This window comes from Salmo trutta, chromosome 7, assembly GCF_901001165.1.
Source record: "Salmo trutta chromosome 7, fSalTru1.1, whole genome shotgun sequence".
Lineage (NCBI taxonomy): Eukaryota > Metazoa > Chordata > Actinopteri > Salmoniformes > Salmonidae > Salmo > Salmo trutta.
Genome location: NC_042963.1, coordinates 51960494 through 51985825, shown reverse-complemented (window position 1 = coordinate 51985825; position 25332 = coordinate 51960494). Strand labels below are relative to the sequence as shown.

General features: G+C 44.2%; 1 protein-coding gene across 1 annotated transcript; it reads left to right on the top strand.

The window, feature by feature from the left end:
- Window positions 1-158: 158 nt before the first annotated feature.
- Window positions 159-25332, top strand: LOC115197656 (methionine aminopeptidase 2-like). The gene is made up of 11 exons (XM_029759393.1): window positions 159-354; window positions 1271-1390; window positions 1771-1833; window positions 2761-2863; window positions 7683-7844; window positions 10413-10594; window positions 11212-11306; window positions 13788-13884; window positions 18575-18678; window positions 23864-23979; window positions 24385-25332. The coding sequence occupies exons 1-11, from the start codon at window positions 198-200 to the stop codon at window positions 24635-24637; spliced, it is 1452 nt and encodes a 483-aa protein (XP_029615253.1). The 5' UTR covers window positions 159-197; the 3' UTR covers window positions 24638-25332.

The window sequence follows — 25332 nt, the reverse complement described above, 5'->3', positions numbered from 1 at the left end:
AAGCACTACACTCCTATCTTGTCACTTGAGAAATGAAGATAGGACGGGCTTAGTTTTCTCTATTGAGGTCAAGCAGCTGCACAAAAGTGCCTAATAGCTCATTATTGGCTCAGCTGCCTGTCTGCCTCGAGCACAGTTTCAGAACGTGGCCACTGGAGGCTCCCAGCAGTTTATGCGGCACTTCATTCCGAACGCCGATGATGGCGGAGCTCGAGATAGTGCAGCCTGAACCTGGGGCGCCCGAAGTTCTCAATGGGGACGCGGACGAAAACGAAGCGAAAGAGGACGCGGAGCCCTCGGAAACAGGGAAGAAAAAGAGAAGAAAAAAGAAGAAGAATAAGACCGTTGTCCCAGGTAAGAAAGAATGCATGATAGTGAGGATAAATTCTCGTTTTGGACATTATTGAGGGGTCCCCTGTTGTGCCACAGCGTAAAAATGAGAAGCATGGGACTTTACTACCTGTCAGAAAGTGCTAATGTTCTGCCGCAGCTGTCACGGCTGTCCCGCACCTGGAAGTGAACGGGTACCGGTGCCGTTATGAGGGCTAATGGGGAGATGCACATCTGGAAACGGGACAATGCCTCTCTCGAGGCTTGAAATCGCTTCTTCTATTGGTTTAATGGAATGCTGTCAAATTCGAAAATTGAAGAATGTAGCAGAAATATGATGACAGTCATATTCCAAGACTTTTCAGCACTTGTCTTCTTGCATGTTAATTAAAAGAGCTCCACTAGGGAGAAAAAAAAGCAGCTTTAGCACTAAATTAATTGCTGACGAAACTATGTGACAAGCATAGGCTATACCTTATCTTGTAAAAACACATGTGGGCTTGATAATATTTTCTGGTGTGTGTTAAACTATGTATCTATATAGTCCTGTTTCTGAAGGGCTATAGATTGCATGGCATAATGCTGCAGGGTACCTACATATGCCCTTGGGATATTGATTCCAGGTATAGATACAAATTATGCATTGCTCCTGCCAAGTTCTGTTCACAGTAGATGCACTTTCTCAAAATGTATCAATTTACTCACTTTAAGTGTGTGTGTGTGTGTGTGTGTGTTGTGCACACACGTGCGTTTGTGTATGTGTGTGTGTTGCATGTGTGTGTGTGTTGCATGTGTGTGTGTGTGTGTGTGTGTTGCGTGTGTGTGTGTGTTGCATGTGTGTGTGTGTGTGTTGCACGTGTGTGTGTGTGTGTGTGTGTGTGTGTGTGTGTGTGTGTGTGTGTGTGTGTGTGTTTGATTGTGTGCGTGTATGACTTTGCAGCAGGGACAAATGAGTCTGAGGGGGATGGAGATACGGGAGGAGGTGTTTGTGATGTGGCGAAACAGTTGGAGCAGCAAGCCCTGCCCGAGGACATAGATAAGGAGGATGATGGAGAGGAGGGTATGAGTCTTCATCATCATTCACCATTGTCCTTCTCATACTCAAACTCAACGTGTGACCATTTAGTGTGGTGCGTTCACCAACTAGCTACATCACCTGCTAGCATTGCAGTGGCCAACGTGACTGACTGAACCACTTCTCAGGTCCTCTTTCACTTTATCATCCTTATTGTTCTCGTATGGGTCTTGGAAGTCCCGATTTGGCCCTTAATAAACCAAAACAAACGTATAATTTGACCTGTGACGTGAGTTGGTGTCTGCTGCTGACCATTACAGTAACTTCTTAAGTGCGAACAGTTAACTACAAGCGTACGTGAATTGTGACTGAACACGTTATGTCACGTTCGGTTAAGAGAATCCAAAAATGTATGTTTTGGACAGATGGAGAAGAGGGTGAAAACTCAGCAGGGAAGAAGAAGAAGAAAAAGAAGAAGAAGAAGGCAGGTGAGTTTGTTGTCGTTATTGTACTTGGCATGGTTTCTCCCTCTGCAGGGTTTGTCTTCCTTTTGTTACTGCTTCAGAACCTTCAAAGGTTTTTACAGATGAAAACCATGTGTATATGTCTCGACTTGATGAGTTCTTTTGCTTGAGAAGAGGTTTCCCCAGCTAGACTTTTACTGCACCTCTATTAGTGATAAGAGGGCATTCGGAAAGTATTCAGACCTGTGAACTTTTTCCAAATTTTGTTACGTTTCAGCCTTATTCTGAAATGGATTAAATAGATTTTCCCCCCTCATCAATCTGCACACAATACCCCATAGTGACATCACAATACCCCATAGTGACATCACAATACCCCATAGTGACATCACAATACCCCATAGTGACAAAGCAAAAACAGGGTTTTAGAAAATGTAGCAAATGTATCCAAAATATAAAACTGAAATATCACATTTACGTAAGTATTTAGACCCGTGTTAAATATTAGGGTTAGGGATAGTTATATACATGGTGTTATACAGCTGTAGTAGTTGTCTAAGCCTATATTGCCATATACCCTGTACCATGTGTTGCTAATAGCAACATTGTGTTGCACATCTGCAGATGCTAACCTCTCTCTTCCTCTCTCTTCTCATCCTCCTCTCCCTCCCTCTCTCTATCTTACCCCTCTTGGCCCTCTTCCCCTTATCCTCCTCTCTTCTTATCCTCCTCTCCCTCCCTCTCTCATCCTCCTCTCCCTCCCTCTCTCTATCTTACCCCTCTTGGCCCTCTTCCCCTTGTCCTCCTCTCTTCTCATCTTCCTCTCCCTCCCTCTCTCCATCTCCCTCTCTCTATCTGACCCCTCTTGGCCCTCTTCCCCTTGTCCTCCTCTCTTCTCATCCTCCCCTCTCTCTCCCTCCCTCCATCTCCCTCTCTCTATCTGGGGAACAGTTAAGGGCCAGACTGACCCTCCCACTGTCCCTATTTGTGAGCTGTATCCCAGTGCTGTCTTCCCAAAGGGAGAGGAATGTGAATATCCTCCATCTAAAGACGGGTATGTCACCTCTACCAAGTCCATTGGCCGTATGTAGTGTGATGGCCATAGATCTTATGTAGTGTGATGGCAATAGATCTTATGTAGTGTGATGGCAATAGATCTTATGTAGTGTGATGGCAATAGATCTTATGTAGTGTGATGGCAATAGAACGTATGTAGTGTGATGGTCATAGATCTTATGTAGTGTGGTGGCCATAGATCTTATGCAGTGTGGGCACCATAGATCTTATGTAGTGTGATGGCAATATATCTTATGTAGTGTGATGGCAATAGATCTTATGTAGTGTCATGACCATAGATCTTATGTAGTGTGATGGCCATAGATTTTATGTAGTGTGATGGCCATAGATCTTATGTAGTGTCATGGCCATAGATCTTATGTAATGTGGGCACCATAGATCTTATGTAGTGTCATGGCCATAGATCTTATGCAGTGTGATGGCCATAGATCTTATGTAGTGTGGTGGCCATATAGCTTATGTAGTGTGGTGGCCATAGATCTTATGTAGTGTCATGGCCATAGATCTTATGCAGTGTGATGGCCATAGATTTTATGCAGTGTGATGGCCATATATCTCATGTAGTGTGGTGGCCATAGATCATATGTAGTGTGATGGTCATATAGCTTATGTAGTGTGGTGGCCATAGATCTTATGTAGTGTGATGGCCATAGATCTTATTTAGTGTTGTTGCCATAGATCTTATGTAGTGTGGGGGCCATAGATCTTATGTAGTGTGGTTGCCATAGATCTTATGTAGTGTGATGGCCATAGATCTTATGCAGTGTGATGGATATAGATCTTATGTAGTGTGGGGGCCATAGATATTATGTTGTGTGGGCGCCATAAATCTTATGTAGTGTGGTGGACATAGATCTTATGTAGTGTGGTGGCCATAGATCTTATGTAGTGTGGGGGCCATAGATCTTATGTAGTGTGGTGGCCATAGACCATATGTAGTGTGGTGGCCATAGATCATATGTAGTGTGATGGCCATAGATCTTATGTAGTGTGGTGGCCATAGATCTTATGTAGTGTGATGGCCATAGATCTTATGTAGTGTGGTGGCCATAGATCTTGTACAGTGTGGTGGCCATAGATCCTATGTTATGGCCATACATTTTATGCAGTGTGGTGGCAATATATCTTATGTAGTGTCATGGCCATAGATCTTATGCAGTGTGATGGCCATAGATCTTATGTAGTGTGGTGGCCATATAGCTTATGTAGTGTGGTGGCCATAGATCTTATGTAGTGTCATGGCCATAGATCTTATGCAGTGTGATGGCCATAGATTTTATGCAGTGTGATGGCCATATATCTCATGTAGTGTGGTGGCCATAGATCTTATGTAGTGTGATGGTCATATAGCTTATGTAGTGTGGTGGCCATAGATCTTATGTAGTGTGATGGCCATAGATCTTATGTAGTGTGATGGCAATAGATCTTATGTAGTGTGGTTGCCATAGATCTTATGTAGTGTGATGGCCATAGATCTTATGCAGTGTGATGGATATAGATCTTATGTAGTGTGGGGGCCATAGATCTTATGTAGTGTGGGCGCCATAAATCTTATGTAGTGTGGTGGACATAGATCTTATGTAGTGTGGTGGCCATAGATCTTATGTAGTGTGGGGGCCATAGATCTTATGTAGTGTGGTGGCCATAGACCATATGTAGTGTGGTGGCCATAGATCATATGTAGTGTGGTGGCCATAGATCTTATGTAGTGTGATGGCCATAGATCTTATGTAGTGTGGTGGCCATAGATCTTGTACAGTGTGGTGGCCATAGATCCTATGTTATGGCCATACATTTTATGCAGCGTGGTGGCAATATATCTTATGTAGTGTCATGGCCATAGATCTTATGCAGTGTGATGGCCATAGATCTTATGTAGTGTGGTGGCCATATAGCTTATGTAGTGTGGTGGCCATAGATCTTATGTAGTGTCATGGCCATAGATCTTATGCAGTGTGATGGCCATATATCTCATGTAGTGTGGTGGCCATAGATCTTATGTAGTGTGATGGTCATATAGCTTATGTAGTGTGGTGGCCATAGATCTTATGTAGTGTGATGGCCATAGATCTTATGTAGTGTGGTTGCCATAGATCTTATGTAGTGTGATGGCCATAGATCTTATGCAGTGTGATGGATATAGATCTTATGTAGTGTGGGGGCCATAGATCTTATGTAGTGTGGGTGCCATAGATCTTATGTAGTGTGGTGGACATAGATCTTATGTAGTGTGGGGGCCATAGATCTTATGTAGTGTGGTGGCCATAGATCATATGTAGTGTGGTGGCCATAGATCTTATGTAGTGTGATGGCCATAGATCCTATGTAGTGTGGTGGCCATAGATCTTATGTAGTGTGGTGGCCATAGATGGTGGCCATGTGGTTCATGGCCATAGATCTTATGTAGGGTGGTGGCCATAGATCCTGTACAGTGTGGTGGCCATAGATCCTATGTGATGGCCATACATTTTATGCAGTGTAGTGTGATGGCCATATATCTTATGTAGTGTGGTGGTCATAGATCTTATTTAGTGTGATGGCCATAGATCTTATCTGGTGTGGTGGCCATAGATCTTATGTAGTGTGGTAGCCATAGATCTTATGTAGGTTGGTGGCCATAGATCATATGTAGTGTGGTGTCCATAGATCTAATGCAGTGTGGTGGCCATAGATCTAATGCAGTGTGGTGTCCATAGATCTAATGCAGTGTGGTGGCCATATATCTAATGCAGTGTGGTAGCCATAGATCTAATGCAGTGTGGTGGCCATAGATCTAATGCAGTGTGGTGTCTATAGATCTAATGCAGTGTGGTGGCCATAGATCTAATGCATTGTGGTGTCCATAGATCTAATGCAGTGTGGTGGCCATAGATCTATTGCAGTGTGGTGGCCATAGATCTAATGCAGTGTGGTGGCCATAGATCTAATGCAGTGTGGTGTCCATAGATCTAATGCAGTGTGGTGTCTATAGATCTAATGCAGTGTGGTGGCCATAGATCTAATGCAGTGTGGTGGCCATAGATCTAATGCAGTGTGGTGTCCATAGATCTAATGCAGTGTGGTGGCCATAGATCTAATGCAGTGTGGTGGCCATAGATCTAATGCAGTGTGGTGTTATAGATCTAATGCAGTGTGGTGGCCATAGATGTAATGCAGTGTGGTGTCCATAGATCTAATGCAGTGTGGTGGCCATAGATCTAATGCAGTGTCCATAGATCTAATGCAGTGTCCATAGATCTAATGCAGTGTGGTGGCCATAGATCTAACGCAGTGTCCATAGATCTAATGCAGTGTGGTGTCCATAGATCTAATGCAGTGTCCATAGATCTAATGCAGTGTCCATAGATCTAATGCAGTGTCCATAGATCTAATGCAGTGTGGTGTCTATAGATCTAATGCAGTGTGGTGTCCATAGATCTAATGCAGTGTCCATAGATCTAATGCAGTGTCCATAGATCTAATGCAGTGTCCATAGATCTAATGCAGTGTGGTGGCCATAGATCTAATGCAGTGTCCATAGATCTAATGCAGTGTGGTGTCCATAGATCTAATGCAGTGTCCATAGATCTAATGCAGTGTCCATAGATCTAATGCAGTGTGGTGTCTATAGATCTAATGCAGTGTGGTGGCCATAGATCTAATGCATTGTCCATAGATCTAATGCAGTGTCCATAGATCTAATGCAGTGTCCATAGATCTAATGCAGTGTCCATAGATCTAATGCAGTGTCCATAGATCTAATGCAGTGTCCATAGATCTAATGCAGTGTGGTGTCCATAGATCTAATGCAGTGTCCATAGATCTAATGCAGTGTGGTGTCCATAGATCTAATGCAGTGTCCATAGATCTAATGCAGTGCCCATAGATCTAATGCAGTGTCCATAGATCTAATGCAGTGTCCATAGATCTAATGCAGTGTCCATAGATCTAATGCAGTGCCCATAGATCTAATGCAGTGTCCATAGATCTAATGCAGTGTGGTGTCTATAGATCTAATGCAGTGTGGTGTCTATAGATCTAATGCAGTGTGGTGGCCATAGATCTAATGCAGTGTCCATAGATCTAATGCAGTGTCCATAGATCTAATGCAGTGTCCATAGATCTAATGCAGTGTCCATAGATCTAATGCAGTGTCCATAGATCTAATGCAGTGCCCATAGATCTAATCGAGGTCACTGTGGTTTACAGTCCATCATACTTCATACTCTAAAACATAATGCAAATATTGGATGTGCCTCAGTCTCCCAAGATAACACTATAAAATGTTATTCACAACAAGGCTCTTTCTTGTTCACAATACCAGGTCTCTCTTGCCAAAGAGATTTAATCGCAATGAAACCAGGTTAAATCAAGGTTAAATTAAAAGATTTACAATAAGAGACACCCACACATATACACACACACACGCACACATACACACACATGCACACACATAAACATATGCACACATACACACACACACACACACACACACACACACACACACACACACACACACACACACACACACATACTATGTTAATCTATACCTGCATTATAAACTGCAGTGTTTGCTGCATCCTTTCCTGAAGGTGTTGTTTGACATCACAATCCCATTAGAAGATAAAGAATGTGCTGTCTGTGGTGTGTGTGTGTGTGTGTGTGTGTGTGTGTGTGTTTGTGTGCGTGCATATTTGTATGTACATGCCTGCGTGTGTGTCTGCATGTGTGCCTGCACGTGCGTGTGTGTGCGCACGTGTGTGTGTCCGTGTGCGTATGTCTGTGCGTGTGCGTGTGTGTATATGTGTGTGTCCCAGGCGCAGTGCAGCGTGGCGGACCACCCACGAGGAGAAGAGGGTCCTTGACAAGGCCAACGAGGAGATGTGGAGTGACTTCCGTCAGGCTGCCGAGGCCCATAGACAGGTTCGAAACTACATCAACACCTGGATCAAACCTGGGATGACCATGATCGACATCTGGTGAGGGTCATTTGGTTTACTGTATCAGACAGGCCCTTGGTACGAACTGGCCTGACTGTACTCTAGTGGCCTGCGTTGATGTTCACTTTAGTCAAAATACTGTATTGATGTTATTGAGTAATTTGAGCGATACTCAATTCTGCTCTTGTAGAGTAGCAGTATTGCAGGTTTTTGTTCCAGCTCAGCAGTAAAACACCTGATTCGGTTCATCAACCGACCTACTCCTTCATTAGCTGAATCAGGTGGTTCACTAATGAGCTGGTGCTGTACCTTCCTCAGTAGCAGCATCGAGAATCATCGAGTGAGTCTGCATTGACCTACATGGTTAACCTGTGTTGCTGACACCTGTCATCTGTGGTCCCTGTCTGTTAGAGAGCGACTAGAGGATTGCACTAGGAGGTTGATAAGACACCCGTGATTGAGCCTGTATCCACTTAAACCTACAGTAATGGCTAAGCTGTATTACCCCGTCCCCTGTCCCTGTCTCTGTCTGGTCTGTCCCTGTCTGGTCTCTCCCTGTCTGTCCCTGTCTCTGTCTGGTCTGTCCCTGTCTGTCCCTGTCTCTGTCTGGTCTGTCCCTGTCTGTCTCTGTCTGTCCCTGTCTGTCTGGTCTGTCTCTGTCTGTCCCCGTCTCTGCCTGGTCTCTCCCTGTCTGTCCCTGTCTCTGCCTGGTCTCTCCCTGTCTGTTCCTGTCTCTGTCTGGTCTCTCCCTGTCTGTCCCTGTCTCTGTCTGGTCTCTCCCTGTCTGTTCCTGTCTCTGTCTGGTCTGTCCCTGTCTGTTCCTGTCCCTGTCTGCCTGGTCTGTCCCTGTCTGTCCCTGTCCTTGTCTGCCTTGTCTCTCCCTGTATGTCCCTGGTCTGTCCCTGTCTGACCCTGTCTGACCCTGGTCTGTCCCTGGTCTGTCCCTGTCTGTCCCTGTCTGTCCCTGCCCCTCCCTGTCTGTCCCTGGTCTGTCCCTGTCTGTCCCTGGTCTGTCCCTGTCCCTCCCTGTCCCTCCCTGTCTGTCCCTGGTCTGTCCCTGTCTGTCCCTGTCTCTGTCTGGTCTGTCCCTGTCTGTCTCTGTCTGTCCCTGTCTGTCTGGTCTGTCTCTGTCTGTCCCTGTCTCTGCCTGGTCTCTCCCTGTCTGTCCCTGTCTCTGCCTGGTCTCTCCCTGTCTGTTCCTGTCTCTGTCTGGTCTCTCCCTGTCTGTCCCTGTCTCTGTCTGGTCTCTCCCTGTCTGTTCCTGTCTCTGTCTGGTCTGTCCCTGTCTGTTCCTGTCCCTGTCTACCTGGTCTGTCCCTGTCTGTCCCTGTCCTTGTCTGCCTTATCTCTCCCTGTATGTCCCTGGTCTGTCCCTGTCTGACCCTGTCTGACCCTGTCCCTGTTTGACCCTGTCTGTCCCTGTCTGTCCCTGGTCTGTCCCGTCCCTCCCTGTCTGTCCCTGGTCTGTCCCTGTCTGTCCCTGTCTGTCCCTGTCTCTGTCTGGTCTGTCCCTGTCTCTGTCTGGTCTGTCCCTGTCTGTCCCTGTCTCTGTCTGTCCCTGTCTCTGTCTGGTCTGTCCCTGTCTCTGTCTGGTCTGTCCCTGTTTCTGTCTGGTCTGTCCCTGTCTGACCCTGTCTGTCTGGTCTGTCCCTGTCTGTTCCTGTCACTGTCTGTCCCTGTCTGACCCTGTCCCTGTCTGACCCTGTCTGTCCCTGGTCTGTCCCTGGTCTGCCCCTGTCTGTCCCTGTCTGTCCCTGTCTGTCTGGTCTGTCCCTGTCTGTTCCTGTCCCTGTCTGTCCCTGTCTGTCCCTGTCTGTCCCTGTCTGACCCTGTCTGTCCCTGGTCTGTTCCTGTCCCTGTCTGTCCCTGTCTGTCCCTGTCTGACCCTGTCTGACCCTGTCTGACCCTGTCTGTCCCTGTCTGTCCCTGTTTGTCCCTGTCTGACCCTGTCTGTCCCTGGTCTGTTCCTGTCCCTGTCTGACCCTGTCTGTCCCTGTCTGTCCCTGTCTGTCCCTGTCTGACCCTGTCTGACCCTGTCTGTCCCTGGTCTGTCCCTGGTCTGTCCCTGGTCTGTCCCTGTCTGTCCCTGTCTGTCCCTGTCTGTCTGGTCTGTCCCTGTCTGTTCCTGTCCCTGTCTGTCCCTGTCTGTCCCTGTCTGACCCTGTCCCTGTCTGACCCTGTCTGACTCTGTCTGTCCCTGGTCTGCCCCTGTCTGTCCCTGTCTGTCCCTGTCTGACCCTGTCTGTCCCTGGTCTGTTCCTGTCCCTGTCTGTCCCTGTCTGACCCTGTCCCTGTCTGACCCTGTCTGACCCTGTCTCTCCCTGTCTGTCCCTGTCTGTCCCTGGTCTGTCCCTGTCTGTTCCTTTCCCTGTCTGTCCCTGTCTGTCCCTGTCCTTCCCTGTCTGTCCCTGTCTGTCCCTGTCTGTCCCTGTCCCTGTCTGCCTGGTCTGTCCCTGTCCCTGTCTGTCCCTGTCCCTCCCTGTCTGTCCCTGTCTGTCCCTGTCTGTCCCTGTCCCTCCCTGTCTGTCCCTGTCTGTCCCTGTCCCTGTCTGCCTGGTCTGTCCCTGTCCCTGTCTGTACCTGACTGTCCCTGTCCCTGTATGTCAGTGAGCGACTGGAGGACTGCAGTAGGAGGCTGATCAAAGAGAATGGTCTGAAGGCTGGCCTGGCATTCCCCACTGGCTGCTCTATCAACCATGTTGCTGCTCACTACACCCCTAATGCTGGTGACCCCACAGTCCTGCAGTACAACGACGTCTGCAAGATAGACTTCGGCACGCACATCAACGGTCAGTGAGCACACTGAGGTTCAGTTCAGTCTGTAGTTTTGTGTTACTTCAATCAATCAATCAATCAATCAATCAAATCACATGTATTTATATAAATAGACTGGCAGGCACATCAATGGTCAACACTGGCACTGAGTTCTGTCAATCAATCAAATATATTTAGAAAGGCTTTTTTTTCACATCAGCAGGGTTGTCACAAAGTGCTTTACAGTTACCCGGCCTAATGTCTGTATCTGGTGGCACTTGCATTTTACAGCAGTAATAGTCAATCCGCAATACTGAAGGTTTTTGATCCAGCATTTTAATGCTATTACACCTGACTCAACCAATCAACTGACCTTCAACCCCTTAATGAGCTGAATCAGGTGTTTAACTGCTGAACTAGGACAAAACCCTGCAGTAGTGTAGTTCTACAAGGATCCCTATTTTAAAGTCTTCCTTCATCTCGTGGACTCTATTTAGATCTTACATATTACAATGGAGCTGTAATGATCTGATACATTGTAATCACACTTCTTACCCATACTTTTGTAAATACCACCTGAAACAGGAAGGTGAGATCAAACTTTACGTTATGTCGTTGCACTTGGCTGATATTCATGTTGTCTGTGTTTCAGGTCGAATCATTGACTGTGCCTTTACCGTGACCTTCAACCCAAAGTACGACAGATTACTGGAGGCTGTGAGAGATGCTACCAACACAGGCATCAGGGTAAAACAACCCATTTATCCATCCATGCACTTTGGTTACATTTACATTTACGTCATTTAGCAGACGCTCTTATCCAATGCAACTTACAAATTGGTGTATTCACCTTATGATATCCAGTGGAACAACCACTTTACAATAGTACATCTATATCTTTTTGGGGCGGGAGGGTGGGGGGGGTTAGAAGGATTACTTTATCCTATCCCAGGTATTCCTTAAAGAGGTGGGGTTTCAGGTGTCTCCGGAAGGTGGTGATTGACTCCGCTGTCCTGGCGTCGTGAGGGAGCTTGTTCTACCATTGGGGTGCCAGAGCAGCGAACAGTTTTGACTGGGCTGAGCAGGAACTGTGCTTCCGCAGAGGTAGGGGGGCCAGCAGGCCAGAGGTGGATGAACGCAGTGCCCTTCTTTGGGTGTAGGGCCTGATCAGAGCCTGAAGGTACGGAGGTGCCGTTCCCCTCACAGCTCCGTAGGCAAGCACCATGGTCTTGTAGCAGATGCGAGCTTCAACTGGAAGCCAGTGGAGTGTGCGGAGGAGCGGGGTGACGTGAGGGAACTTGGGAAGGTTGAACACCAGACGGGCTGCGGCATTCTGGATGAGTTGTAGGGGTTTAATGGCACAGGTAGGGAGCCCTGTCAACAGCGAGTTGCAGTAATCCAGACGGGAGATGACAAGTGCCTGGATTAGGACCTGCGCCGCTTCCTGTGTGAGGCAGGGTCGTACTCTGCGAATGTTGTAGAGCATGAACCTACAGGATCGGGTCACCACCTTGATGTTAGCGGAGAACGACACAATGTAGTTGTCAACCGTGATGGCGAGATCATGGAACGGGCAGTCCTTCCCCGGGAGGAAGAGCAGCTCCGTCTTGCTGAGGTTCAGCTTGAGGTGGTGATCCGTCATCCACACTGATATGTCTGCCAGACATGCAGAGATGCGATTCGCCACCTGGTTATCAGAAGGAGGAAAGGAGAAGATTAATTGTGTGTCGTCTGCGTAGCAATGATAGGAGAGACCATGTGAGGATATGACAGAGCCAAGTGACTTGGTGTATAGCGAGAATAGGAGATGGCCTAGAACTGAGCCCTGGGGGGCACCAGTGGTGAGAGCATGTGGTGCGGAGACGGATTCTCGCCACGCCACCTGGTAGGAGCGACCTGTCAGGTAGGACGCAATCCAAGAGTGAGCCGCGCCGGAGATGCCCAACTCGGAGAGGGTATAGAGGAGGATCTGATGGTTCACAGTATCAAAGGCAGCAGATAGGTCTAGAAGGATGAGAGCAGAGGAGAGAGAGTTAGCTTTAGCAGTGCGGAGAGCCTCCGTGACACAGAGAAGAGCAGTCTCAGTTGAATGACCAGTCTTGAAACCTGACTGATTTGGATCAAGAAGGTCATTCTGAGAGAGATAGCAAGAGAGCTGGCCAAGGACGGCACGCTCAAGAGTTTTGGACTGTTCAGTGGGTTAGACTAGAGCATGTAAAAAAAATACCCTTCCTTTCAGCCAATCATCAGGTTTAAATGGACATTTTGACTATGGCCCCTCCCACTCCAGGTTAGAGTGGTTATAGTTGTTGACAGATGAAGAAGCAAGTTTGGCTTGTTACTTCTATGGTGTGTGTGTGTGTGTGTGTGTGTGTGTGTGTGTGTGTGTGTGTGTGTGTGTGTGTGTGTGTGTGTGTGTGTGGTGGTGACCGAGAGATAATACACCTCTGGATATGGACTCATCTGCCTGGTTCTTGCCGGACCTTCTGTAGTGGGGTCAAACCAAAGTAGACCGTCTGTAGTGGGGTCAAACCAAAGTAGACCGTCTGTAGTGGGGTCGGACCAAAGTAGACCTTCTGTAGTGGGGTCAGACCAAAGTAAACCGTCTGTAGTGGGGTCAGACCAAAGTAGACCGTCTGAAGTGGGGTCAGACCAAAGTAGACAGTCTGTAGTGGGGTCAGACCAAAGTAGACCGTCTGTAGTGGGGTCAGACCAAAGTAGACCGTCTGAAGTGGGGTCAGACCAAAGTAGACAGTCTGTAGTGGGGTCAGACCAAAGTAGACAGTCTGTAGTGGGGTCAGACCAAAGTAGACCGTCTGAAGTGGGGTCAGACCAAAGTAGACAGTCTGTAGTTGGGTCAGACAAAAATAGAGCCAGCATTAAGTCACATCTACAGCCAACCACTGAGACGACTCTAGCTAGCTGTTTTTACAGTGCACGCAACATCAGGGTTGTGGGTTCGACTCCCGCATGGGCCACATAATACTGAATATATCTGTTAATGTTGACAGTTCTGTAATCCGCTTTGGATAAAAGCTTCTGCTAAATGACCATATTTTGGATGCTAGCTAACATCCTAAGAGGATATGTGATGTAACTCTCACTCGTCTGATAATGAGCTCTGCAGAGATGGTTGGTTGATGTTTGCTTGTGTAACTGTCAACTCTTGTCTATTTTGTGACCCCTGTGGAGAGAGCTTGTGTAACTGTCAACTGTTTTCTGTGCCAGTGTGCGGGGATAGATGTGCGTCTGTGTGACGTGGGTGAAACCATCCAGGAGGTCATGGAGTCTTATGAGGTGGAGATAGATGGGAAAACATACCAAGGTATCAGTCTGTCTGTCTGTCGCTGTCTCTCTCTGTCTCTCTCTGTCTCTCTCTCTCTGTATGTATAATCTATATGTATATATATATTACTGTATGTATATACACAGTGCCTTGCAAAAGTATTCATCCCCCTTGGCGTTTTTCCTATTATGTTGCATTACAACCTGTAATTTAAATAGATTTTTATTTGGATTTCATGTAATGGACATACACAAAATATTCCAAATTGGTGAAGTGAAATTAAAAAAAGAAGTTGTTAAAAAAGAAGAGAAAAAGAAAGAAAAGTGGTGGGTGCATATGTATTCACCCCCTTTGCAATGAAGCCCCTAAATAAGATCTGGTGCAACCAATTACCTTCAGAAGTCACATAATTAGATACAAAAAATTTAAAGAATATGGCACCACAATAAATCTGCCAAGAGAGGGCTGCCCACCAAAACTCACGGACCAGGCAAGGAGGGCATTAATCAGAGAGGCAAAAAAAAGTGTCCAAAGATAACCCTGAAGGAACTGCAAAGCTCCACAGCGGAGATTGGAGTATCTGTCCATAGGACCACTTTAAGCCGTACACGCTACAGAGCTGGGCTTTACGGAAGAGTGAACAGAAAAAAACCATTGCTTAAAGAAAAAAATAAGCAAGCACGTTTGGTGGTCGCCAAAAGGCATGTGGGAGACTCCCTAAATATATGAAGAAAGTACTTGTCAGATGAGACTAAAATTGAGCTTTTGGCCATCAATGAAAACGCTATGTCTGGTGCAAACCCAACACCTCTCATCACACAAGATGTTTTTCATCGGCAGGGACTGGGAAACTGGTCAGAATTGAAGGAATGATGGATGGCGCTAAATACAGGGAAATTCTTGAGGGAAACCTGTTTCAGTCTTCCAGAGATTTAAGACTGGGACGGAGGTTCACCTTCCAGTAGGACAATGACCCTAAGCAAATTGCTAAAGCAACACTCGAGGGGTTTGAGGGGAAACATTTAAATGTCTTGGAATGGCCTAGTCATAGCCCAGACCTCAATCCAATTGAGAATCTGTTGGTATGACTTAAAGATTGCTGTAAACCAGCGGAACCCGTCCAACTTCAAGGATCTGGAGCAGTCTATGTAAACTTCCGACTTCAACTGTATATACACATAGATATAGATATTACTATATATACATAGATATATTACTGTGTGTGCGTATATATAGATATATTACAGTAATATATATATATACTGCTCAAAAAAATAAAGGGAACACTTAAACAACACATCCTAGATCTGAATGAAATAAATAATCTTATTAAATACTTTTTTCTTTACATAGTTGAATGTGCTGACAACAAAATCACACAAAAATAATCAATGGAAATCCAATTTATCAACCCATGGAGGTCTGGATTTGGAGTCACACTCAAAATTAAAGTGGAAAACCACACTACAGGCTGATCCAACTTGGATGTAATGTCCTTAAAACAAGTCAAAATGAGGCTCAGTAGTGTGTGTGGCCTCCACGTGCCTGTATGACCTCCCTACAACGCCTGGGCATGCTCCTGATGAGGTGGCGGATGGTCTCCTGAGGGATCTCCTCCCAGACCTGGACTAAAGCATCCGCCAACTTCTGGACAGTCTGTGGTGCAACGTGGCGTTGGTGGATGGAGCGAGACATGATGTCCCAGATGTGCTCAATTGGATTCAGGTCTAGGGAACGGGCGGGCCAGTCCATAGCATCAATGCCTTCCTCTTGCAGGAACTGCTGACACACTCCAGCCACATGAGGTCTAGCATTGTCTTGCATTAGGAGGAACCCAGGGCCAACCACACCAGCGTATGGTCTCACAAGGGGTCTGAGGATCTCATCTCGGTACCTAATGGCATTCAGGCTACCTCTAGCGAGCACATGGAGGGCTGTGCGGCCCCCCAAAGAAATGCCACCCCACACCATGACTGACCCACCGCCAAACCAGACTCTGTCACGTCTGTCACGTGCTCAGTGTGAACCTGCTTTCATCTGTGAAGAGCACAGGGCGCCAGTGGCGAATTTGCCAATCTTGGTGTTCTCTGGCAAATGCCAAACGTCCTGCACGGTGTTGGGCTGTAAGCACAACCCTCACCTGTGGACGTCGGGCCCTCATAACACCCTCATGGAGTCTGTTTCTGACCGTTTGAGCAGACACATGCACATTTGTGGCCTGCTGGAGGTCATTTTGCAGGGCTCTGGCAGTGCTTCTCCTGCTCCTCCTTGCACAAAGGTGGAGGTAGCGGTCCTGCTGCTGGGTTGTTGCCCTCCTACGGCCTCCTCCACGTCTCCTGATGTACTGGACTGTCTCCTGGTAGCGCCTCCATGCTCTGGACACTACGCTGACAGACACAGCAAACCTTCTTGCCACAGCTCGCATTGATGTGCCATCCTGGATGAGCTGCACTACCTGAGCCACTTGTGTGGGTTGTAGACTCCGTCTCATGCTACCACTAGAGTGAAAGCACCACCAGCATTCAAAAGTGACCAAAACATCAGCCAGGAAGCATAGGAACTGAGAAGTGGTCTGTGGTCCCCACCTGCAGAACCACTCCTTTATTGGGGGTGTCTTGCTAATTGCCTATAATTTCCACCTGTTGTCTATTCCATTTGCACAACAGCATGTGAAATTTATTGTCAATCAGTGTTGCTTCCTAAGTGGACAGTTTGATTTCACAGAAGTGTGATTGACTTGGAGTTACATTGTGTTGTTTAAGTGTTCCCTTTATTTTTCTGAGCAGTGTGTGTATATATATATATATATATATATATATATATATATGTGTGTGTGTATATATATAACTCCAAACATAACTCCAAATATGAGCCTATATATATATATATATGAGATTAAGATATATTACAGTGTGTGTATGTACAGTTGAAGTCGGAAGTTTACGTACACTTAGGTTGGAGTCATTAAAACTCGTTTTTCAACCACTCCACAAATTTCTTGTAAACAAACTATAATTTTGGAAAGTAGGTTAGGACATCTACTTTGTGCATGACACAAGTAATTTTTCCAACAATTGTTTACCGACAGATTATTTCACTTATAATTCACTGTATCACAATTCCAGTGGGTCAGAAGTTTACATACACTAAGTTGACTATGCCTTTAAACAGCTTGGAAAATTCCAGACAATGATGTCATGGCTTTAGAAGCTTCTGATAGGCTAATTGACATAATTTGAGTCAATTGGAGGCGTACCTGTGGATGTATTTCAAGGCCTACCTTCAAACTCAGTGCCTCTTTGCTTGACATCATGGGAAAATCAAAATAAATCAGCCAAGACCTCAGAAAAAAAATTGTAGACCTCCACAAGTCTGGTTCATCCTTGGGAGCAATTTCCAAACGCCTGAAGGTACCACGTTCATCTGTACAAACAACAGTACACAATTATAAACACCATGGGACCACGTAGCCGTCATACCGCTCAGGAAGGAGACACGTTCTCTCTCCTAGAGATGAACGTACTTTGGTGCGAAAAGTGCAAATCAATCCCAGAACAACAGCAAAGGACCTTGTGAAGATGCTGGAGGAAACAGGTACAAAGTATCTATATCCACAGTAAAACGAGTCCTATATCGACATAACCTGAAAGGCTGCTTAGCAAGGAAGAAGCCACTGCTCCAAAACCGCCATACAAAAGCCAGACTACGGTTTGCAACTGGACATGGGGACAAAGATTGTACTTTTTGAAGAAATTTCCTCTGGTCTGAAAGAAAAATGGAACTGTTTGGCCATAATGACCATCGTTATGTTTGGAGTTAAAAGGGGGCGCTTGCAAGCCGAAGGACACCATCCCAACCGTGAAGCACGGGGGAGGCAGCATCATGTTGTGTGGGTGCTTTGCTGCAGGAGGGACTGGTGCACTTTACAAAATAGATTGCATCATGAGGAAGGAAAATTATGTGGATATTTTTTTATTTTTTATTTATCTGTTGTTTTACCAGGTAAGTTGACTGAGAACATGCTCTCATTTACAGCAACGACCTGGGGAATAGTTACAGGGGAGAGGAGGGGGATGAATGAGCCAATTGTAAACTGGGGATTAATAGGAGACCGTGATGGTTTGAGGGCCAGATTGGGAATTTAGTCAGCACACCGGGGTTAAAACCCCTACTCTTACGTAATTGCCATGGGATCTTTAATGACCTCAGAGAGTTAGGACACCTGTTTAACATCCCATTCAGAAGACAGCACCCTACACAGGGCAGTCACTGCCCTGGGGTATTGGGATATTTTTTTTAGACCAGAGTAAAGAGTGCCTCCTACTGGTCCTTCAACACCACTTCCAGTAGCATCTGGTCTCCCATCCAGGGACTGACCAGGACCAACCCTGCTTAGTTTCAGAAGGAAGCCAGCAGTGGTATGCAGGGTGATATGCTGCTGGCCAAATATATTGATATATTGAAGCAACATCTCAAGACATCAGTCAGGAAGTTAAAGCTTGGTCGCAAATGGGTCTTCCAAATGGACAATGACCCCAAGCATACTTCCAAAGTTGTGGCAAATGGCTTAAGGACAACAAAGTCAATCCTATAGAACATTTGTGGGCAGAACTGAAAAAGTGTGTGCGAGCAAGGAGGCCTACAAACCTGACTCAGTTACACCAGCTCTGTCAGGAGGAATGGGCCAAAATTCACTCATATATTTATATATTTGTTTTTTCCTATGTAGTAAAGCCAATCAGGAACCTCAATGGCCACTCCATCGGCCAGTACAGGATACACGCAGGCAAGACTGTCCCCATCGTGAAGGGAGGAGAAGCTACCAGAATGGAGGTGAGTACTGTCTGAGTACTGTCTGGGTACTGTCTGGGTACTGTCTGGGTACGGACTGGGTACGGACTGGGTACGCACTGGGTACTGTCTGGGTACGGACTGGGTACTGTCTGGGTACGGACTGGGTACGGACTGGGTACGGACTTGGTACGGACTGGGTACGGACTGGGTACTGACTGGGTACTGACTGAGTACTGACTGGGTACTGTCTGAGTACTGACTGAGTACTGTCTGAGTACTGTCTGAGTACTGTCTGAGTACGGACTGGGTACGGACTGGGTACTGTCTGAGTACTGTCTGAGTACTGTCTGAGTACGGACTGGGTACGGACTGGGTACGGACTGGGTACTGACTGGGTACTGACTGAGTACTGACTGGTGGCTTCTTTTGCTCATTTGAACAGAGGCCTTTTCAGATGTTACCTCAGTACAATGTAGTTAAACTTCTTCTTTTCTTCTTTTCCATCATGTCTGCAACAATATACTCAAGGTACACATCTCCTCTCTCGCAGGTTCATTCTGTTCAAGTGAAATTATATACACAAATAATAAAATCCCAGAGTAGCCTATAAACATAACCGTTAAGTGTAATAGCAAGAACATCTCTATAGAGTTACAAGGTGTCGAGATCAGCTCAGATTAACATCTCACACGTATATACATACACACGCACGCACGCACGCACACACACACACTCCGTCACCTCCTTCAGTTCTTTAATTACACTTTTAACCACATTATTGAACCTTTAAAATCCCATTATTACACTTATAAGCACATTACCAGCCGGAAGCATCAAGTAGCAATTACATCTCTAAACACGTTGAGTTCTCACCACTCAAAGTCAATTAATGACCAGTTAACTCACTAAAGGAGATATCGCCTAGATACCTGACACATATCTTTAGAGATACCTAGATACCTGAGGATCTAAGTATATTGCCCAGGTAAGGACCATATTGGTGAAGTCACAGAGGTCAATTAGCCTGGTACCAGATTTGTCTGTGCTGTTTTGCCAACTCCTAAGGTGTGAGAATGACCACATGAGTTGGTAAGACAGCACAAACAGTTGCTGGGTTTCAGGCTAAAGGTCCGTAGTTTATGAACCACCCACCCTGACGCACACAGCTGCAATGCTTAACTCCCTCTGGACAGAATTTAACATTTTAATTGGCGGGCTGCTGAGTGGTACGTTTTGCTGATGTTTTCAGCTAAGCCAGGAAGGGATGGATGGAGTTGCTGATGTGCCAGGTTAGAAGGTTTTATATTTAGCTGGAGTGAGTGGTGTTGGGTTAGGGCCATTAACATCTTTGTATGTGTGTGTGTGTGTGTGTGTCTTTGTGTGTGCAGGCTTGCTTGCCAGCATGTGTGTGTGTGTGATCATAGTGCTCTCTGTTCTGCTGGAGTGTCAGCAGGGCGTGCGGCGAGGCTGCTCTCACTGGAGTGGAGTGTCAGCAGGGCGTGCTGCGAGGCTGCTCTCACTGAGTGATTATCTGAGCAGAGAGGAAGGGTGTCAGTGTTATCAGCTAATACCACAGGGCCTTGAATCACCACCACCTGATATGGTGCTTTTCCATTGAGACTTACCCCCACACCAGTGGGTCGGGTCGGACTTACCATTGCTTAATGGTACACTATAAGAACACTATAGGAGATGAGAGAGTTACTGTAATGGTCACAATACGAGATGAGTTACTGTAATGAACACTATAAGAGATGAGAGTTACTGTGATGAACACTATAAGAGATGAAGGAGTTACTGTAATGAACACTATAATAGATGAAAGAGTTACTGTAATGAACACTATAAGAGATGAAAGAGTTACTGTAATGGTCACAATACGAGATGAGTTACTGTAATGAACACAATAAGAGATGAAGGAGTTACTGTAATGAACACTATAAGAGATGAAAGAGTTACTGTAATGAACACTATAAGAGATGAAAGAGTTACTGTAATGGTCACAATACGAGATGAGTTACTGTAATGAACACAATAAGAGATGAAGGAGTTACTGTAATGAACACTATAAGAGATGAGAGTTACTGTAATGAACACTATAATAGATGAGTTACTGTAATGAACACTATAATAGATGAAAGCGTTACTGTAATGAACACAATAAGAGATGAGTTACTGTAATGAACACTATAAGAGATTAGTTACTGTAATGAACACTATAAGAGATGAGAGTTACTGTAATGAACACTAAAATAGATGAGTTACTGTAATGAACACTATAATAGATGAAAGCGTTACTGTAATGAACACTACAAGAGATGAGTTACTGTAATGAACACTACAAGAGATTAGTTACTGTAATGAACACTATAAGAGATGAGTTACTGTAATGAACACGATAAGAGATGAGAGTTACTGTGATGAACACTATAAGAGATGAGTTACTGTAATGAACACTATAAGAGATGAGTTACTGTAATGAACACTACAAGAGATTAGTTACTGTAATGAACACTATAAGAGATGAGTTACTGTAATGAACACGATAAGAGATGAGAGTTACTGTAATGAACACTATAAGAGATGAGTTACTGTAATGAACACTAAGAGATGAGTTACTGTAATGAACACTATGAGATGAGAGTTACTGTAATGAACACTATAAGAGATGAGTTACTGTAATGAACACTATAAGAGATGAGAGTTACTGTAATGAACACTATAAGAGATGAGTTACTGTAATGAACACTATAAGAGATGAAGGACTTACTGTAATGAACACTATAAGAGATGAAGGACTTACTGTAATGAACACAATAAGAGATGAGTTACTGTAATGAACACAATAAGAGATGAAGAAGTTACTGTAATGAACACTATAAGAGATGAGAGTTACTGTAATGAACACTATAAGAGATGAGAGTTACTGTAATGAACACTATAAGAGATGAGAGTTACTGTAATGAACACTAAGAGATGAGAGTTACTGTAATGAACACTAAGAGATGAGAGTTACTGTAATGAACACTATAAGAGATGAGAGTTACTGTAATGAACACTATAAGAGATGAAAGAGTGACTGTAATGGTCACAATACGAGATGAGTTACTGTATTGAACACTATAAGAGATGAGAGTTACTGTAATGAACACTATAAGAGATGAAGGAGTTACTGTAATGAACACTATAAGAGATGAGTTACTGTAATGAACACTATAAGAGATGAGTTACTGTAATGAACACTATAAGAGATGAGTTACTGTAATGAACACTATAAGAGATAAGTTACTGTAATGAACACTATAAGAGATAAGTTACTGTAATGAACACTATAAGAGATTAGTTACTGTAATGAACACTATAAGAGATGAGTTACTGTAATGAACACGATAAGAGATGAGTTACTGTAATGAACACTATAAGAGATGAGTTACTGTAATGAACACTATGAGATGAGAGTTACTGTAATGAACACTTTAAGAGATGAGTTACTGTAATGAACACTTTAAGACATGAGTTACTGTAATGAACACTATAAGAGATGAGAGTTACTGTAATGAACACTATAAGAGATGAGTTACTGTAATGAACACTATAAGAGATGAGAGTTACTGTAATGAACACTATAAGAGATGAGAGTTACTGTAATGAACACTAAAATAGATGAGTTACTGTAATGAACACTATAATAGATGAAAGCGTTACTGTAATGAACACTATAAGAGATGAGTTACTGTAATGAACACTACAAGAGATGAGTTACTGTAATGAACACTATAAGCGATGAGAGTTACTGTAATGAACACTATAAGAGATGAGAGTTACTGTAATGAACACAATAAGAGATGAGTTACTGTAATGAACACTATAAGAGATGAAGAAGTTACTGTAATGAACACTATAAGAGATGAGAGTTACTGTAATGAACACTATAAGAGATGAGAGTTACTGTAATGAACACTATAAGAGATGAGAGTTACTGTAATGAACACTAAGAGATGAGAGTTACTGTAATGAACACTATAATAGATGAAAGCGTTACTGTAATGAACACTATAATAGATGAAAGCGTTACTGTAATGAACACTACAAGAGATGAGTTACTGTAATGAACACTACAAGAGATTAGTTACTGTAATGAACACTATAAGAGATTAGTTACTGTAATGAACACGATAAGAGATGAGAGTTACTGTAATGAACACGATAAGAGATGAGAGTTACTGTAATGAACACTATAAGAGATGAGTTACTGTAATGAACACTACAAGAGATTAGTTACTGTAATGAACACTATAAGAGATGAGTTACTGTAATGGACACTATAAGAGATGAGGTACTGTAATGAACACGATAAGAGATGAGTTACTGTAATGAACACTATAAGAGATGAGTTACTGTAATGAACACTATGAGATGAGAGTTACTGTAATGAACACTTTAAGAGATGAGTTACTGTAATGAACACTTTAAGAGATGAGTTATTGTAATGAACACTATAAGAGATGAGAGTTACTGTAATGAATACTATAAGAGATGAGTTACTGTAATGAACACTATAAGAGATGAGTTACTGTAATGAACACTATAAGAGATGAGTTACTGTAATGAACACTATAAGAGATAAGTTACTGTAATGAACACTATAAGAGATGAGTTACTGTAATGAACACTATAAGAGATGAGAGTTACTGTAATGAACACTATAAGAGATGAGAGTTACTGTAATGAACACTATAAGAGATGAGTTACTGTAATGAACACTATAAGAGATGAGAGTTACTGTAATGAACACTATAAGAGATGAGTTACTGTAATGAACACTATAAGAGATGAGAGTTACTGTAATGAACACTATAAGAGATGAGAGTTACTGTAATGAACACTATAAGAGATGAGAGTTACTGTAATGAACACTATTCGAGATGAGTTACTGTAATGACATCAGCATTTATTGAATCCTCTGGAAAACCAATTGCTCATCTATGATGTTGATTCTTGTAAAAAGGAAAAATATAATCTCTAAACATCTACATTCGTTACCAGAAGGATTTCAATGACATAAAAAGTGCTGTGAGTTTCTCTCCCTTTTTCCTTCTGCCAATAAAGGCTTTCAGTTTCAAGGACTTTGGTCTTATGTAAGTTGCAGATGGATTACGGTCAATCAGTTGTTTCTAGGATCTGCTGAGTTTTCGGTGTCCTCCTCTACCCTTCTGCTCTACAGGAAGGTGAGGTGTACGCAATCGAGACGTTTGGCAGCACTGGGAGGGGAGCTGTTCACGGTGACATGGACTGCTCGCATTACATGAAAAACTTCAACGTTGGACACGTGCCAATAAGGTCGGTCGCTCAGTTCGGTCGGAGCTCACTGAGTGCGAGCCTCACCTGATTTTAATGCTGAATGATGATACTGAACATCGATGCTAAGTAGAAATTTATACTGTAGATGTCATTCTGTTCACCATCGAGGGCGAATGACCCTGTTCAGTCCAATCCCTTCCAACGTGCTGATTCTTACAGTATAAACCTGAACTGAATACTACTGTACTAATAAAACAATGAACCCATAAACTACAGACAAAAATTAGCCAGCTGGCTAAATATGGCATATTTACAGAAATGTTGATCATTGTGGATTATCCCACTGCACTGCTCTCATAATCCTTACTGCACTGCAAACACCATCCTTATCTCTCTCCCCTCCTCCCCTCTGTGTCCCCGCCTCCTCCCATTGTGCTGTCACAGGCTCCCCAGAGCTAAGCATCTGCTCAATGTGATCAATGAGAACTTCGGGACGTTGGCGTTCTGCCGCCGCTGGTTGGACCGGCAGGGAGAGAGCAAGTACCTGATGGCCCTGAAGAACCTGTGTGACCTGGGCATCATAGACCCGTACCCTCCGCTCTGTGACACCAAGGGCTCCTACACCGCCCAATACGAACACACCATCCTTCTCAGGCCCACCTGTAAGGAAGTGGTGAGCAGGGGTGATGACTACTGAGTACGTTTCCGTGGGCCAGCTGGCCTCGAACCAGGAAGAACAGGAATGAGAGAAGATAAATCAGGGTCGTTCATTGGATGCCACAACACCGCTCTATTCAACACATGCAAATTCCACTCTGTTTATGTCCCTTTAATAACGTTTCCTATTGGACAAGTCTAGGTAGTCCTTCTGTGTTTCCGTGCGTTTTCTTTCAGTCTAATGAACACGATCCCTGAAATATGTCCTCCAACTGATGATAACATTTATGCAACGTTATTATTGTGATGTAATTTTAAGTTGCTTGAATCCTACCTTCTGCACCTACCTTCAAGTGTTTTAGCAAGAGACCGTTAATTATTACTTAACATATGTATTAATATAAGTATTATTTCAAAGGATTAAGCCAATAAATAAGGGCATATAAAAAGCAAGAACTATAATCGTCATTTTCTTTATTATACTTACTTGATTCCTGTATTGCTTATTTAGAATTAAATGAAATATGCAAAATGACTCCCTATGTTTAGGGTGGACACCTCAATGTATTATTTAATAATTCAAAGCATATTCAATGCCTTGAAAATAACCTGTGATTTGACTAGAATAATGCTATGAAATTATTTATATTTCTATATTTTGTTTCTCTGTCCCTATTTATTTTGAGGTGATTTTTTAGAAAAATTAATAAATTGAATTGTTGCACATCTTAAACC

Coding starts and splice junctions, on each gene's coding strand:
- LOC115197656 (XM_029759393.1), top strand. CDS start 198: ATGATGGCGGAGCTCGAGATAGTGCAGCCTGAACCTGGGGCGCCCGAA. Junction 1,391..1,770: donor GGAGGATGATGGAGAGGAGG/GTATGAGTCTTC, acceptor TGTTTTGGACAG/ATGGAGAAGAGGGTGAAAAC. Junction 18,679..23,863: donor GAGAAGCTACCAGAATGGAG/GTGAGTACTGTC, acceptor TCTGCTCTACAG/GAAGGTGAGGTGTACGCAAT.